The sequence below is a fragment of the Pelophylax lessonae genome (assembly GCF_965119305.1).
Source record: "Pelophylax lessonae genome assembly, chromosome: 1".
NCBI lineage: Eukaryota > Metazoa > Chordata > Amphibia > Anura > Ranidae > Pelophylax > Pelophylax lessonae.
Window position 1 is genome coordinate 514,970,142 of NC_138768.1, and position 18,089 is coordinate 514,988,230.

At 43.6% G+C, this 18,089-nt stretch overlaps 1 protein-coding gene across 2 annotated transcripts in view; it reads right to left on the minus strand.

Annotated features, from left to right (window-relative positions):
* The window catches only part of DOT1L (DOT1 like histone lysine methyltransferase), a 352,682-nt gene that overhangs the window by 233,340 nt on the left and 101,253 nt on the right, over positions 1-18,089 (minus strand). For both annotated transcript variants that reach the window (XM_082247290.1, XM_082247289.1), the window contains exon 5: positions 6,835-7,063. In XM_082247290.1, the coding sequence (XP_082103416.1) occupies positions 6,835-7,063 (229 nt within the window). The remainder of the gene's footprint in view (positions 1-6,834; positions 7,064-18,089) is intronic.

Here is an 18,089-nt window from a genome sequence, read left to right on the forward strand (position 1 = left end):
GGAGGGATTAGAATACCTGTCAGGTTTTATTGCTGTCGGTGTCCCTGTTAGGGAGATTCCCCCTCTCTTTTTTTTACTGTTAACCATTAAAAGTGAAAGTAAAAGGAAAAAAAAAAAATCTAAAATTTTGGGTTGTCCCCAGAAAAGTAATAGAGGGGAAATCCTTCAGTTCCGAGGACCTGGTGGTTCCCAAGGAATTCACTCAATTTGCAGCGATTTCCTCTCACTTCCTGTTTGGCTATGGGAAAAAAAAATCTGACAGGAGTTAAAACCCTCCCTTACTCTGTCCAAAATGAAAAAACATTTTGCCTATAGTTCTACTTTGAGAAATACAGTGCCTTAAAAAAGTACTCATACACCTTGAAATTTTCCATATTTGGTCATGTTACAACCAAAAAAGTAAATGTAGTATTGTGTTCTAGAGTCTAGACCAACACAAAGTGGTAAATAATTGTGAAGTGGAAGGAAATTGATAAATGGGTCCCAAAATGTTTTACAAATAATTATCTGAAAAGCGTGGTATGTATTTGTATCCTAAAAACTCCACCCGTTTCACGTCTTTTGCTGACCCCAACAGGTTTTCTTCTAAGATTGCCCTGTATTTGGCTCCTTCCAAATTTCCTTCGACTCTGACCAGCATTCCAGTCCCTGCTAAAGAAAAGCATTCCCACAACATGATGCTGCCACCCTCGTGTTTGGTAGTGGTGATGGTGTGTTCAGGGTGATGTGAAGTGTTAGTTGTCCGCCACACAGCATTTTGCTTTTAGGCCATAAGGCTTGGTTCACATATATGCGATGCGGGAACCCTGCGAATCCACTGCGGGTTCCCGCATTGCATTCAAATTGCAGGCAGTTCACACTGCCATATACAAATCGCTGGGGGTGTGAATACAAAGTTAACGACACCCCCAGATCAGTTCTCATATCGCAATGCGAACTGACAGTTCGGACATGAATCGGATCACAGTGGTCTGAACCACCATGTGATCCAATTCTGCTGTGGACCAAAAAGGGTCCTGTGCGTGTTCTGTCCGATTCAGATGCGAATTCACATCGCACAGACATCGCATGTGATTTTCAGAGCAGTGCGCTCCGAATCACATGCAATGTCTGTCCTCGCAATAGTGTGAACCGGGGCTTAAGGTCAAATTTTGGTCTCATCTGCCCAGAGCACCTTCTTCCACATGTTTACTGTGTACCCCACATGGCTTCTCGCTAACTGCAAACGGGACTACTTATGGCTTTCGTTTAACAATGGCTTTCTTCTTGCCACGTTTCCATAAAGGCCAGATTTGTGGAGTGCACGACGATAAGTTGTCCTGTGGACAGATTCTCCCACCTGAGTTGTGGATCTCTGCAGCTCTTCCAGAGTTATCGTGGGCCTCTTGGTTGCTTCTCCGATTAATGCTCTCCTTGCCCGGCCTGTCAGTGGTGGATGGCCATGTCTTGCCAAGTTTGCAGTTGTGCCATAATCTTTCCATTTTCAAATGATTGATTGAACAGTGCTCCATGAGATGTTCAAAGCTTGGGATATTTTTTTATAACCTAACTCTGCTATAAACTTCTGCACAACTTTATCCCTGATCTGATCTATTGGGTGTGTTCCCTGGCCTTCATGATGTGGTTTGTTCACTAATGTTCTCTAACAAACCTCTGAGGGCTTCACAGAAAAGCTATATTTATACTGAGAGTAAATTACACAAAAGGTGGACTGGACTCTATTTACTAATTATGTGACTTCTGAAGGCAATTGGTTCCATTAGATTTTAGTTGGGGGTATCAGAGTAAAGGGGGCTGAATACAAATGCATGCCACACTTTTCAGATATTTGTAAAAAAAAAAAAAAAAAAAAAAAAATCAAAAACCATTCATCATTTTCCTTCCACCTCCTAATTAGGTGCCACTTCCTGTTAATCACACAAAGAAAACAAAAATAAATTAAACACATTTGGTTGTAACACAACAAAATGTGGAAAATTTTAAGGGATGAATACTTTTTCAAGGCTCTGTTTCAGGAGTCAACATAACCCAACTATAACCATATAGCCCGAAGCTGCCACTTGCCTCAACTGATAATGCTCCCAAATGTCATTGTTCCCCATGCCAGTTAAGCCTGTACTGTCATTTTTATGTATTACAGCATTGGTGGCTAGCCTCTTCCTAGCTTTTTGGGCTGATGAGAATCACCAGATCTCATGTGCACTTCTTTTTGTACTTCGTAAGAGCTATTACAAGATTTCCCTGGAAAGCACTGGTGAGGTAGCCTTTCCAGGAGAAAGCAGGGAGGCACTGGCTACAACACCAGTGCCTCTTGAACTGTGGAAGCAAGATAAACAAGTAGTAAATGTATATAAATGACAACAACACTTTGCTATGCAAATTTAATGAGTTTATAGCCAAGTATACAAAACTGTATGCAAATGTACTTTCAGTTTTGAAGGTAAAGGTAAGAAAACCTACATAGTTCTTGTTTACCAGAGAGGTTGAAAGCGGTGTTTGTCAAAATGACCCTGTCTGTAATGTGCTGAATGATATCTCATCAGTCGTAAACTAGATTTTAAAAAATGGTCAGGAATATACCTGCGGTGACAGTACTTGTAGTTTATTCAAAGGAAACTAAATAGATGACATGACCGTGTAGGTGGAGCCCGGCAAGGTCCTGCTGTCCTCAAATTGTGACAGCCGGTGCGAGGGGATCCTCTCCTCACCTGCTGTCACGGAAGGGTGGGGTGGTTGGTAGTGGGGGGGAGAGGGGATGCATGCTCAACATGTTACACCCTCAATACGGATGTTACATGTATTATGTCAAAAAGGTGAACTTCGGTTTTCATAATTATGACCTCAGAAATTCTGCTTTCCGACAGGCGTGAAAAATGTAATTTACTTACGTACTTACGTGGCCTTCACATGATTTTATTTTCATGTACGAATGGGGCAGCAAGGGTTTCTTTTAAATTTTTATTGATTACAATTTTTTCTTCTTTTTAACACTTCTCTCATTTTTTTTTTAATTTAGTTTTAACTATTGCTAACACAAATGGGTTTACAACTATCCTATGTGATAGCATGGGCAGGTGACAGGTTCTGTTACAGAGGACATAAGTGGGTCTCTATTGCACTCTCAATGTCTCCGCTGTTCTCCAATGTAGCTAATCAAGCCAATTGTGCTTCATTAGCCGCTTCCCTGGCCACAGTATTAAGCATAGAATGTCAGTTCTTAACCCCTGAAGAGAAGAAATGCTGAGAAGGTTGGGGGGGGGGGGGAAGCACCTTTTAATACTGTAAAATTAATCAGGTGGCTGAAAAGTGGAGAGGTACACCAATCCCTAAAGTAATTCAATTAAAAAAAAAAAAAAAAAGGAAAAATGTAGGGCAAGAAAAAAATAAATCCAATTTTGTAAAAATTGTACAGTAAAAGACAAAGGATGAGGTAAATCCAGGTACATTTTTGTTGGCGTGCTCTTGCAAGTGCATAAACATACCTCAGACTTGGTGCTTCTGGGTTGCCATTAACAATTAATGGCATTGCATATGTGAAATATTTTGAGTGCTTCCTGGTCAAGCACAAATCAGTCATGTAAAGAATAGTATGAGCTGAGAGGTTGGTAACAGCTAAAAGGTCCAAGAAAACCCATAGGTTAACCAAGGTCACTCAACAGAACCTACAAAGCCTTCTGAAAAACCCTACGACAGAAGCCAAATATTAGCGAAGGCCTGAACATTCGGAAATCAGATGCCTGAAGCTGAAAATCCCAAGGAGTGCTAACTGATCTGGAGAAGTGAACTTTGATGAGTGAAAGATTTTTCAATGAGGAGTTGCTGAATCCACTCGGCGATACTGGAATGATAACTCAAGTTGTTTCCTATGAAGACCTTTATGGAATGACAACCTGAGAATCAGACTGACTAAACAAAGACATACTCAAAACACAACATACATAACCTAGTTAAGGTGAAAAGAAGAAACCACCTTAGGAAGAACAGAGTTCTTGGGTTTTAAAGACAACTTTTTCTGTAGTACAATTATAAATGGTTCTTTACAGGTTAAATCTGTCAACTCAAAAATTCCTGACAGAAGTGATGGCAATGAGGGAAGCAACCCTATGAATGAGAGCAGAAAGATAATCCCCAAAGAACTGAAAGAATCAGGTTGAAATCCCACTGTATCACTGAGGAAAATGCAGGGTGTATAATGTGAGCAACACTATGTACAAAAGCCTTCACTGAGGAGGAGCGATCTTTTAAAGAAATGATTTGACTCTTGAAAGAATTAACGACTCAATGCATCGAGTAATATCCGCGATGTAATTTCTTAAACAAACATTTGACGTACCTGTAAATTAACATGTTTGAGTATAGCAGGCATGTCCAACCTGTGGCCCGGGACCCCAGGCAATGCGGCCCACTGCCCCCTGACAATTTTTTTTTTTTGCTGGGGAGGAAGGAAGTCGGGTCGGGGGCATGGCCACAGCGGCTTCCTATTAACGGTAGGCAGAGGCTGCCTCGGAGGGGAGGGGAGGCGAGCATGTGCAGTGTTTCTGACTCCTACCACCTAGACCACTGCAAATCACTAAAGTGGTGATGGTGATTAGAGCGTTCCTTTAAGATCTCTCAGAAGAAGTAAACCTCTGTATACTGATTGCATTTCATTTGATCATCCTCTAGTTGTGTTAAATTAGTGCGGGGGGTGCAGCGGCATTTTATTACTTGTATACCTTAACTATAGTATATATTTTATATGCGGCCCAAGAAAATTTCTCTACACTCAATGTGGCCCAGAAAAGCCAAAAGGTTGGACACCCATGGAGTATAGTATAGGACACAATTTAAATCTTAGACCATGGGTTATATTATACCGCTACCTTCAGGTGACTGGACACTGGCAAAAGCTTTGCTGGCATTGCCTTCCAGAGTATCCATATGACCCCATCCACTCTAAGGCTGCTTTTTTTGTTAGCAAGTAATAAGATTACAGAGAAAAGGAGAGGGATCTGTGTTCTGTACTATACTCTAAGATATGAAATTTAACATCATAATGTATATCTTCTTATACAGTACACATGAATTGATTCTTAGATCATGGACAGCCCCAAGCAGTAAGTCAAAGGGTAGGGGGAAGGAAAAAAAACCCAACCGAATGAAAATTCAGAAGGGTCAGTCCTAATAGACAATTGACAACAAAAGCACCTTGCAGTCGAAGCACACATCAGAAGAGGCCAAATTGTCACCTGAAATAAATGACAATGACAACAAAATGGGGGGTTGGGTGGAAGCGGTTGCTTCATGCTCATAACGCTCAAAATCCCAAACACCTCTGAAATTGGCTCGAGTAGAAAAGGGGAAAGGAAAACCATAGAGGAACCCCCTGTAGGAAAACAGAAGAAAGGCCAATTCACAAGGGAAGACTAGCCATAGATAACAGTCCTAACCGCCACCTATAAGGCAAGGTAAAAAAAAAGTTAACATGTCTTCAAGGCAGGAAACAGGGAGGGAGAATTAAATGCCCACTACAAAAGGTAATAAAAAGGAGCACCAGGGAAGCAAGGACTGGTTTCCAGGATACTTTGTCCACATGAAAAAAAGGGTGGCTCCCAAGAAGGGAGACAGGGAGAGACAAGGCAGAACTACAGCTGCCAGGGGCAAAGGACAAAAAAAAGTTGTTTTTACATAGAACCTGTTAATGGAGTAAACTACAAGAACACAAAGGGAGGGCTCTTACAGCACTTAAAAAGGGCCCCAAAGGGACACAGAGGTTTGAAGTGGACAATAATGAGAAGCAAGGGAGTGTGAGAGCTGAAAGTATAAAAGGAGGACATACAAAGCGGAACCAATACCTGTAGGGTATTAAGGGCTAGGCGTTTAGCGAATCCAAAGACGTTTCAGGATGGGAAAGAGGGACACCCAACCTAGAATGTGGCTAACTAGTGGATATCAGTGAATCAAAGATGCTGGGAGATCATGGAAGCAAAAGTCTGTAGAGCAGTCATAAAAAGAGAAGTAGGGCACTTAATTTAAATATATCATTTACAGTACACAATATCAAAAGATTCCAAGAATCTGGAGAAATCTGTGAGAACAAGGGACAAGGCTGAAATGCAATATTGAGTGTCTAATCACCTCAGATGGCACTGACCTAAAAAACAGGCATAAGTCTGTGATGGACATCACTACATGGGCTCAGAAATACTTCCAAAAATTACTGTCTTTACACAGTTCACCGTGCCATCCCTAAATGCAAGGTAAAGCTCTATAGTGCAAAAAAGTCATATCTGAACTTGATCCAGAAATGCCACAGTCTTTCATGGGTCAAAGCACATTTAAAATGTTCTGTTGCAAAGTGAAAAACTGTTCTGTGGTCAGACTAAATGAAAGTTGACATTCTTTTTGGAACTCACTGGTGTCGCATCCTCCAGGAATAAAGAGAAGAGGTACCTTCCGGCTTGTTATCAACGCTAAGTTCAAAAGCCTGCATCTCTGATGCTATTGGGGTGCATTAGTGCATATGAAATGGGCAACTTGCACATCTGAAAAGGAACCATCAATGTTAAAAGATATATCCAGATGGTGTTTTTTTCAGGGAAGGCCTTGCATTTTTCAGCAGGACAATGCTAAACGGTAAAGTTAATCTATGACAACAGTATAGCTTTGTAGTAGAAGAGTCTAGGTGCCAGATCTTTTCACCATTGGGAATGTGGGTTTATGAGATTTGCAAATCACTGCAGTTTTTATGCAGATTTTACACAGTGTCCTGACTTTTTTGGAATTGGGGTCATCTACATACATGCTACACTAAAAAGTGTTTGTGTACAGTACACAATAGACTTGAGAACTTACCACTCCCCAAGTCAACAAAGAGATCATCTTCTGTCATCTTTATTTCATCAATCATTTGAGCTACCAAGTCGAAAGACGTCTCGCCATACACTTCAGGGGAAAAAGGCTCATAATTATTAAGCTTCTCTGGGTCAGTAACAGAGTGGTTGTAGACTTGCTGCAAAATATGGCGAAGGAGACCTGTTGATGGGCGGGTGTTCAATTTCAAGGGGTGAGTGGTGCCTTTCCACTAATAGAAGAGAAAAAGAAAATCAGAGTTACTCCTTTTCCAGTAAAACCACAGACAGAGGATCAAAAAAGGAATAAGCAGTATAAAAGTGAGTAAACAACAGTCCCCAGCATTCTTGAAGTAGTGATTTTCGCAGAAAGAATGCACATTATAGGAGTCCTAGAGGATATTGCAGCAGACAATATGTGCAGAAGCGTGTTGCTGAGGCTTTAACTGTAGAACAGTGAGTGTGGAAGAAGAATGAGGAGGGTACAGCTAGAGAGCAGAATTTTAGGTAAATGAGGTCCGGAGAGTGAGGGTGGGCAACGCCCACAAGATAGCAGTGTGGAGGGTATAAGTAGAGACAGAGTGTGTGCAGGAGAGATGTGTGGAAGGCAGGCAATGTGTGCAGTAGAGGAATGCTGGAGGCCAAGAATGCTGGACACTATGAACAGGAAAGAAATGCTGTAAAATGCAACAACAGTCAGTATGTGCAGCAGAGGTGTGTCATAAGGTAACCGGTTTATCGTATTTACTGTAGCTTCGGCTACATACAGTGTACCGCGCTGAGCCAATCAGGGAGAGCAATGTATTCTATTATTGAATGCAAAGCCTGCTCGGATTGGCAGAGTAACATCAGCCCGCCTCTCTGCCAATCCGAGCAGGCTTTGCATTCAATAATAGAATACATTGCTTACTGTGATTGGCTCAGCGCAGTATACTGTATGTAGCTGAAGCTACGGTACATACGGTATACCGGTACAGGATTCCTGCACAGCCAGCGTCTTGAGATTACATCTACTGGTAATACTTATACTTAGGGTACCTTGGAAATATTATGAGAGATTGCATGTATTACAGTACTTGGGGTACCTTGGAGATCTATGAGAAATCTGATGTTTTTCAATGGTGTTGCCTTGCTTCGGAAGGGGGGTAGTCTTATACTGCGAGTATAGCCCAAAACCTATGTTTTAACTTGAAAATTAGGGGGGTCGTCTTAGAAGCCGGAAAATACGGTAGTTACAGCAAGGAAAATTACAACGCGTTTTGATATATAGAGTAATACCAATTCTTCTTCAGGGATTTCTCATTTCGGTAAGATAAGAGTATATTTCAAATAATGTACTACACAGATGTATGTATCTTTGCCATTTTGAATGAACCACAGAAAACCGGTTTACATTTTCGGTGAGACCATTTAGTATGAATCCATCCATAAGAGAAAGACCTCCCAGCCATAACCAAATGTTGCAAAAAGTATCACTGGAGATAGAGTTCCATTCCGAAACCCAATGAATAATGAAAAGGGTAGCTTGGGCTAAGCCAAGTATACAAATACCTACATGCCAAAAAGCAAAGTTAAGCTTCTAATGCAGGCTAAACAGGCAATAAGCACAATGGGGGTGTCCAATACTTACTGAACTTGGAGCACTAAATTTGTTTTTGTACACTTGTCCTAGCCCCCCTTTTCATTATTAATTGGGTTTCGGAATGGAACCATCTCCAGTGATCCTTTCTGCAATGTTTGGTTATGGCTGGGAGGTCTCTCTCTTATGGATGCATTCTACTAAAATAGTCCCACCAAAAATGTAGGCCGGTTTTCTGTGGTTCATTCAAAATGGCAAAGATACATACATCTGTGCAGTACTTTATTTGAAATATACTATTATCTTACCGAAATGACAAAATAAATCCCTGAAGAATTGATATTACTCTATATATCGAAAAGCGTTGATTTTCCCCTTCTATAACTACATCCCAGCTGTTTCTCAGCAAGCTCGGGATCGCCATTTTTGTCATTTGAGTTAATTTGTAACTACTTTATCTATGCTAACATTGTACAAGTATATATAGTGTGCTTTTATCATTTGACAGTGGTTCGTCTTTTTCCAAAATATATTTTATTAACAAAATTTCTATTTTTATATAAATTTGTTTGGATTGCCTTCAAAATCCCCCACTTTGAGGATTCAGTATGTGCTTTATGATTTATTCAGGGATGATGGCAATCACACCTTCAGCCACCTAGTCACTATTTTACGGAGTATTCATTGGTAACCTGGCCAGCAGGAGCAAAAAAAATCTTCCTAGATCTAGCTCAAGATCCCCATGTCAGGCGGCAGTAGCTATATGTTCTCTTGAGTACCAGTCTGTGATGGTGGGTTAGTCAGCATTTGCATAATGATGTCTGGCAGTGGGGACATTGGGCTCTGCAACATTTGTTGTAGGCCAGTGACTAGAAACACAAGACCTATGGCTGTATTTACAGTAAAGCTTTGTTTGCAGGCACTTTTTTTTACATTAGAAGGTAAACTCTACCTTACTGATATTTACTTTGATAAGGCAAAGTACATCTAAGAATTGCCATAAAAATACTTTAAAGTGGAAGTAAAGCTTGGTATTGGGGCCGGGGTTGGGGGTCGTCCCCCCCAGAAGGGCGCAGTAAGTTCCCGTAGGGGCGCCATTGGGGGGTCGGACCCGGACCGTCGGTCCTGTGGTGTGTAATGGCGGGGGCACTGTCTGTCCATGTGTCGCTATGCTTCCACACTGATGGTTGGATGCCTAACTTCAGTTTACATTTTAGGTTACAGTCTTATTGACTACTCATTTTTGATTTTGTGTTTTATTTTGCATTGGCACCATTGTATCTCCTGTTTTCTGAGATATTTACTGTATACATAAGAAGTAATTGAGCCATGTTGGCTCCTTGTGCACTGTTAAAACTTTCTTTCCAAAACTTCAATAAAAACATTGAAACATAAAGTGGAAGTAAAGTCCACTTTCTAACCTACAGGTAAGCCTATAATAAAGTACAGAATATTTCCTAAACTTGCACTATTTTAGAGATATTCACACAGCATGCAGCTGGTGATGTCCCCGGCACATGCACTCTGAAGGGACAGCATACCCATGTCATACCTTAAAAGCTTTGTGCACGAGCTCCCACAAACATGCATGGCCCCAGCCATTCATAGAGCTGGAGTCCGTGAACCGAGATGGAAGACTGGGTAGAGATGGAAGCGCTGGGGAGCCCTGACAGTGCTGCAATGGAGAACTTCATGTCCAGGTAAGTCTGTCATAATGTGCTAGTATGTAGTGCATACTAGTATATTATAAATTAAACCTGCAGGGGGCCCAATTTTTTTTTCTGGAGGTTTACTACAGCTTTAACTTGTATTCTTTGTTGCACGTCAGCACTGCTATTCTCCTATACCCACTTCTTGTCTATATGCAAGCACTGCAGCAACTGCTGCGCATCATGCCACAGCATTGGTTTTCTTTCGGATGACGACAATAGCACAACCTGCCCGTATAGTGTGTGTCAACACAATCGATTGAGATTTCTGAGATCATGTGACAGAGTGACAAATTGCTCAACTTTTAAGTTATAGCATTTTGTGTTCTGCCACAAGTGGAGGATGAGATTAGTTTTCATTTTTACTGCAAACCAATTTAAAGTGGTTGTAAAGACAGGTGGTTTTTTTATCTTGATGCAGTCTACACATTAATACGAAAAACCTTCTGTGTGCAGCAGCCCCTCTAATACTTACCTGAGCCCATCTCAATCCAGAGATGTTGCACAAGAGCCGTGGCTGTCTGGGACTCTGCCTCAGACACAGCAGTGGGCAACATTGGCAGTAAGCCAATGAGGAGCGAGAGAAGGTGGGCTGAGTTGCGGGGCCATGTCTGAATGGACACATAGAGCTGCAGCTCAGCTCCCCCCATAGCAAGCGGTTTGCTGCGGGGGCACTCAACAGGAGGGAAGGGCAAGGAGTGCCAAAGAGGGACCCGATAAGAGGAGGATATGGGCTGCTCGGTGCAAAATTAATTGCACAGAGGAGCGAAGTATAACATGTTTGCTATTTTTTATACAAGAAAAAAAAAAAAGATTTTAAGATCTTACCGAAAAATCTTTTTCTGATGTCCATTGACAGACGCAGCCTCATCTCCATGAGCTGAGTGGGTTTATGTTCCTCCCATCAGGAGTAGTCTATGCAGGAAAATTTGAATACACACGCCCAGGGGGCTGTCCCTCCAGGCATAAACTCCCACTGCACAACCCAGCACATCAGTTTAGTTTAAAAGCAGTGAAAACAGAACCAACCACAAAACAGAGGGGCGGGTGCTGCGTCTGTCGATGGACATCCGAGAAAAAGATTTTACAGTAAGATCTTACAAAAATCTTATTTTCTCTATCGTCCTTCGACAGATGCAGCCTCATCTCCATAACCTGAGTGGGACGTCCCAAAGCAGTATAGGCATGAGGGGTGGGAAAACGCAACCAGACATTAACGTCAACTCCAAAAGGCTAAACGTAGCCAACCGGGCAACATGGAGCTCACCCAGATACAAGACCTTGAAGAGCAGTACAACAAAAATTCTCTTATGGAAAAGCAGTCTGTAAAACCTTGGGGCCAAAAGAGGCATCTGAAGAAGCCAACAAATCCACCATGTAAAATTTGGTAAAGGTGTGCACAGGCGACCAAGTCGCAGCCTTACAAACTTGTACAACAGAGGCCTGATGGCGAAAAGCCCAAGAGGCACTCAGCGCTCTAGTAGAATGTGCCTTCACAGGGAAAGGAGGAACCTGACCCTTGATCGAATAAGCCTGAACAACCGTCTGCCTGATCCATCTTGAAATGATAGCAGCTGACACAGCCAAACCTTTGCGAGGACCTTCCGGAAGGACAAAGTGTCCGACTTCCTCAAGGACTCAGTAACCGTCGGCTAAACCTTTATTGCCCGAACCACATCCAGAGAGTGCAAACCAACTTCCTTGTGATGTGTAGGCTTAGGACAGAAGGAAGGCAACACAATGTCTTCATTCAGGTGAAAATCCGACACCATCTTAGGAAGAAAGGACAGATTAGGTCGGAGGACCACTTTATCCCTGCGGACCACCAAAAAAGTCGGACAGGACAACGCCGCCAACTCAGACTGCGGGCAGAAGTGATAGCCACTAGGAAGGCAACCTTCTGCGACAAAGAAAGCACAGAAATCTTCCTAATATTCACAAAAGGAGGCCTTTGAAGAACAGACAAAACCAGATTAAGATCCCACGGAGGCAACAGGGATCTCCTCGAAGGGGCCAGATGACGCACCCCCTGAACGAAGGTGCGAATCAAACTATGAGTAGCCAATGGACGTTGGAAGTAAATAGCCAAGGCCGAAACCTGGCCCTTGATAGTACCAAAGCGCTGCTCAACCCCTTTTTGTAAAAAGGCCAAAACCCTAGCTATAGAGAACAAGCGAGGGTGCAGCTGCAGCGATTCACACCAAGAAAGGTACGATTTCCACGTACGATGATAGATCTTCCAAGAGGTCGATTTCCTGGCCTTCAAAAGGGTAGGAATCACTGAATTAGTTACATAGTAGGTGAGGTTGAATAAAGACAATAGTCCATCCAGTTCAACCTGTGTAGGTGTGTGTGGCTGTAATCATCTCACATAGCCCTGAATGTTCTGATCCTTGAGATGTACGTCTAGGAGTCTTTTGAAAGCCACCATACTTCCCGCAGAAACCACCTCTTGTGGTAGAGAATTCCACAATCTTGTAGCCCCAACAGTAAAGAACCCCCCATGTTGCCTGAGGTTAAAACGTTTCTCCTCTAAATCGTAATGTATGCCCTCAAATCCTCATGCATTCCCTTCGACTGAATAGCTTTTTTTCTAATCTTAGATCCCCATTGAGATATTTATAAATTGCTATCATGTCCCCCCTCAGGCGTCTCTTCTCCAGGGAGAATAAATTAAATGATTGCAGACGCTCTTCATAATTAAGGTCCTCCAATCCCCTAATCAGTTTAGTTGCCCTCCTCTGGACTCTCTCCAGCTCCAACACATCCCTCCTGAGGACTGGCGACCAGAACTGGACAGAATACTCCAGATGCGGTCGGACCAGAGTTTTATAAAGTGGAAGGATTATAGTCTTATCTCTGGAATACATCCCTTTCTTTATGCATGCTAATATTCTGCTGGCTTTGGCAGCTGCCGCTTGACATTTGACATTGCATGCTTTTGCCTAATCTATCATCAACCAAGACTCCCAGATCTTTCTCCATTTTTGATTCCCCCCCCCCCTAAAGTGTATTGTGCTTTTAAGTTTTTGGTCCCCAAGTGCAAAACCTTACACGTCTCCACATTAAACCTCATTTGCCATGTCGTTGCCCACTCTGTTATTTTGTCCAGGTCATTCTGTAGGATATCTGCTTCATGCTGTGCAGTTATTGCCCTGCCCAATTTTGTGTCATCTGCAAAAACTGATATCGAACTACTGATCCCGTCCTCAATGCTGTTTATGAATAAATTGAACAAGGTTGGTCCCAGGACTGAGCCTTGGGGGACCCCGCTTACCACCTCAGACCAGTCTGAGTATGTGCTGTATATTACCACCCTTTGGACACGCCCTTTTAGCCAGTTCCGTATCAAAGAGCAAACCCTGCTGTCGATAACTGCAGACATTATTTTATAAATTAAGCGCTTGTGGGGAACTGTATCAAACGCCTTAGCAAAATCCAAGTACACCACATCCACTAGTCTGCCTTTATCTAGCTCACCTCCTCGTAGAATGTTAAGAGATTGGTTTGACAAGAACGCCCATTTGTAAACCTGTGCTGATTACTGCTGATGATGTTGTTGTCTTTAGCAAACTCTACGATATAGTCCCTAATCATCCCCTCCAGAAGTTTACATACTATCGATGTCAAACTGACAGGTCTATAATTTCCCAGGATATGCCTCTGCCCCTTTTTGAAAATCAGAATCACTTTAGCTTTCCTCCAATCCCCTGGTACATCTCCTGTCCTAATACTGTCAGCAAAGATCAGGAACAGTGGTCTAGATCAGTGTTTTTCAACTCCGGTCCTCAGGGCACACTAACAGACCAGGTTTGCAAGAAAACTGACATACATCCCAGGTGATATCATTTGCTGCTCAGTGATTGCAGTATTCTAGTCTGTATCTCCCCATCTGGCCTGTTAGTGTGCCCTGAGGACCGTAGTTCGGAAACACTGGTCTAGATATAACCTTACTGAGTTCCTTGAGTACTCTCGGATGTACGCCATCCGGGCCTGGTGATTTGTTTGTGTTGTTTATCCAGCCTTTCCCTGATTTCACCCTCTGTTAGCCATAGTGGCAAGTCCTGTGTATTACAACTAACCATACAGTCATAGTCAGCATTCAGCACGGTTGCTTTTTCAGTGTCCTCTGTAACCATCCTCCCATCGTTAATTATGTGTGCAATATGCTCTGCCCTAGTTTTTTTGCTGTTGATATATTTAAAGAATTTCTTTGGTTTTTTTTTTACTATCCTCCGCTATTTGTCTCTCAAAGTTGATTTTAGCCATTTTTATTTCATGTTTACTTTTCTTATTTAATAGGTAAAGAAATCCGGTGCGCTGCCCTAGTGCATATGTGCAACATACAAAATGATGTAAACAAATAAACCAAAAATGCAATAATAATGCAAAAAAATGAAAACGTATGCAAATCGTGTAAAACAAAAAATGTCCAGAAGGTGACTAGTGATACACCAATGTGCAATAAACGTCCATATTATAAGTCCATAAATAAAGTGCAAAAAATGGTGACAAAAACTTCCAGCTTGGGGAAAGGTGAACTGTGATTGGAAGGTGCAAAGTCCCACCACCAGCTTGGCCTCTTACCAGAAGTTAAACGTTAAGGGCATATATGAATATGACCGCTCCAAAGGTCATGCAGCCAGGTAGAAAAGTTCCCAGAAATACAGAAGGCACTCTGACACACTCGTGCTCCCTAGACTCTTACCGGACAAAAGCCAAACAAGAAGCCTGGTTCTATGGTGATGAGTGGTCCTGCCGGGGGTTACTGGACTCTAGGATGGCTGATGTAGTTGCTTGTGTCCAAGAGGAACAGACCCAGTCAGAAAGCCTGACGAAAGAAGATCCTGCCAAAGGTGGCTAGACTCCGATTGGCTGCTGTAACTCCTTAGTCTGGTCGACCTCAATAATAGGGGACACAACAGAGGGGACCGCAATGGTGCATTACCAACAGTAGATTTTTATTAAAACAAATGGTTGCACTTACAGTTGTGAAGACAATAATAGCGAGTTCCCTCACGGAGGAGCTGTATGGCGGGGTCCGCCTGCAGTGCGGACCGCTGCCTGGTCTAGATGTGATGACGCGGCCAGACTCCTTAGTCTACCAGACTAAGGAGTTACAGCAGCCAATCAGAGTCTAGCCACCTTTGGCAGGATCTTCTTTCGTCAGGCTTTCTGACTGGGTCTGTTCCTCTTGGACACAAGCAACTACATCAGCCATCCTAGAGTCCAGTAACCCCCGGCAGGACCACTCATCACCATAGAACCAGGCTTCTTGTTTGGCTTTTGTCCGGTAAGAGTCTAGGGAGCACGAGTGTGTCAGAGTGCCTTCTGTATTTCTGGGAACTTTTCTACCTGGCTGCATGACCTTTGGAGCGGTCATATTCATATATGCCCTTAACGTTTAACTTCTGGTAAGAGGCCAAGCTGGTGGTGGGACTTTGCACCTTCCAATCACAGTTCACCTTTCCCCAAGCTGGAAGTTTTTGTCACCATTTTTTGCACTTTATTTATGGACTTATAATATGGACGTTTATTGCACATTGGTGTATCACTAGTCACCTTCTGGACATTTTTTGTTTTACACGATTTGCATAAGTTTTCATTTTTTTGCATTATTATTGCATTTTTGGTTTATTTGTTTACATCATTTTGTATGTTGCACATATGCACTAGGGCAGCGCACCTGATTTCTTTACCTATTCTACAACATACACTCTAAGGTAGCAGCACACCCTATATTGAATCAGCGCACTTTCCTACCCACCACTTACTTTTCTTATTTGCCTCCTTGTATTGCTCGAAAGCCGATACTGTGCCCTCTGATCTATATTTCTTGAAAGCCAATTTTTTTCCCCCAATAAGTTTAACGCTACGGTTTAGCCAGCCAGGTTTGGCTTTGTCTCTTATACATTTATTTCCCATAGGAATGCACTGCAAGATGCATTTGCTTAATATGTTCCTAAAGCATTCCCATTTTTCCTCTGTGGTCAGTGATCCCAGGGTTTGGTCCCAGTTTACCCTTTCCATCAATGAATACAATTTTGGAAAGTTTTTGGAAAATTAGAAAGACCTTTATCCCCTCAACACCTTGGTTTTCAACAGCCAAGCTGTTAAAGCCAGCGACCGTAAAGCAGGATGGAAGATCGGTCCTTGAGATAGATCTTCCCGCAAAGGAAGACGCCATGGAGGATCCACGACCATTTTTACCAGCTCTGCGTACCAGGACTGCCGAGGCCAGTCTGGTGCCACCAGAATGCCTTCCATCGCCACCCGGCGAAGAAACCTCGGCAGGAGAACTAGCGGAGGGAAGGCATAGATCAGGCGATACTGACTCCAAGGAGCCACCAGAGCGTCTGTAGCGTCAGGCAGAGTATCCCGAGACCTGGCCACAAACCTCTGAACTTTCCTGTTGAGGAGAGACGCAAACAGATCCACGTCTGGCGTCCCCCACCAGACACACAGGAGATGAAACACCTGTGGATGAGATTTAACACCTGTGGATGAAGGGACCCCTCCCCCTGATCAAACACCTGACGACTCAGGTAATACGCTTGCCAATTCTCCACACCTGGGATGTGGACTGCGGAAAGAGGCGGAACATTGTGTTCCGCCAATACCAGAATCTCGGCTACATCCTTGGCCTCCAGGGCACTCCTAGTGCCCCCTTGATTGATGTAAGCCACGGCCATGGCATTGTCCGACTGGACCCAAACCGGAGAGCCGTGTAGCAGGCTCGTCCAGTGAAGTAGTCAGAGCTTGATCGCTCTCTAAGCTTCATAAAATTGATCGGCAAGGAAGACTGCCAATGCCCAAGTCCCCCGAGCACAGAGCTTCCCCGGCACTCCACCCCAGCCTGAGAGGGTGGCGTCCGTGGTGCCCACCATCCAAAACACTGGCAGGAAGGACTTTCCATGGCACAGGACAGGTGACAGGATCCACCAAGAGAGTCGACTTTATGAGATGGCTCAACCAAATCTTCTGGTCCAATGACCAGGGATCTGTTCCATTGTGAGACAATCTCTTTCTGCAACTGTCTCGTGTGAGACTGAGCAAACAGGACTGCTTCAAAGGCCGAGACCATCAGACCCAGGGCCCTCATGCAAGCCCACAAGGAGGACTGATCGGCCTCCATCAGCAATTGGACCGCCCTTTGCAACTGAAGCTTGTCCAAGGGAAGGAAGACCCTCGCCAGAGAAGAGTCGAGGGTCAGCCCCAGATAGGAGTCAGGGCAGATTTGGCGACATTGATCGTCCACTCCAAGTCCTAAAGGGTCTGAAGATGATGGAGATGTTTTCCAGCAGACCCGAATGGGAAACTGCTCGCAACAGGAGATCGTCCAGATACCCCACAATAGAGATACCTCGTCGACGCAACAAGGCCAGCACAGGGGCTAGGACCTTGGTAAAAACTCTGGGAGCCGAGGCGCGACCTAAGGGTAACACCACGAATTGAAAGTGTTCCTCCGCCACCACGAAGGGGAGGAGTCGCTGATGTCCCTCGAATATGGGGACGTGGAGATACGCATCTTTGAGATCGATGGACACTATAAAATCCCCCTGATCCAAAGATGCCACCAATGACCGAATAAACTTCATTCAGAATTTCTGCACCCGCACAAAGCGGTTCAGAGCTTCGAGGTCCAGGATTGGACGCACCCTGCCCTCCTTTCTGGGCACAGTGGACAGTTTTGAATAGAAACCTTAAGAGCTTTCCTGTTGGGGAACTGGCAAAGTCCGGAGATCTTGCACAGCCTCCCACAGATCCTTCAAATGCTCCGGAGACAGGCTAAGATTTGACTGAAAAAAAAAACTGTCCCCAGGCCAGGACCAGAATTTGATCTTGTACCCAGAACAAACCAGTTTGCGAACCCATTCGTCCTGAATGAAAGGAAGTCCAGGGTTCCTTAAAGAAGCGCAGGTGTCCCCCCAGACGGGTGAGATGCCCCTTCATGCTGAAGAGGACTTGTCA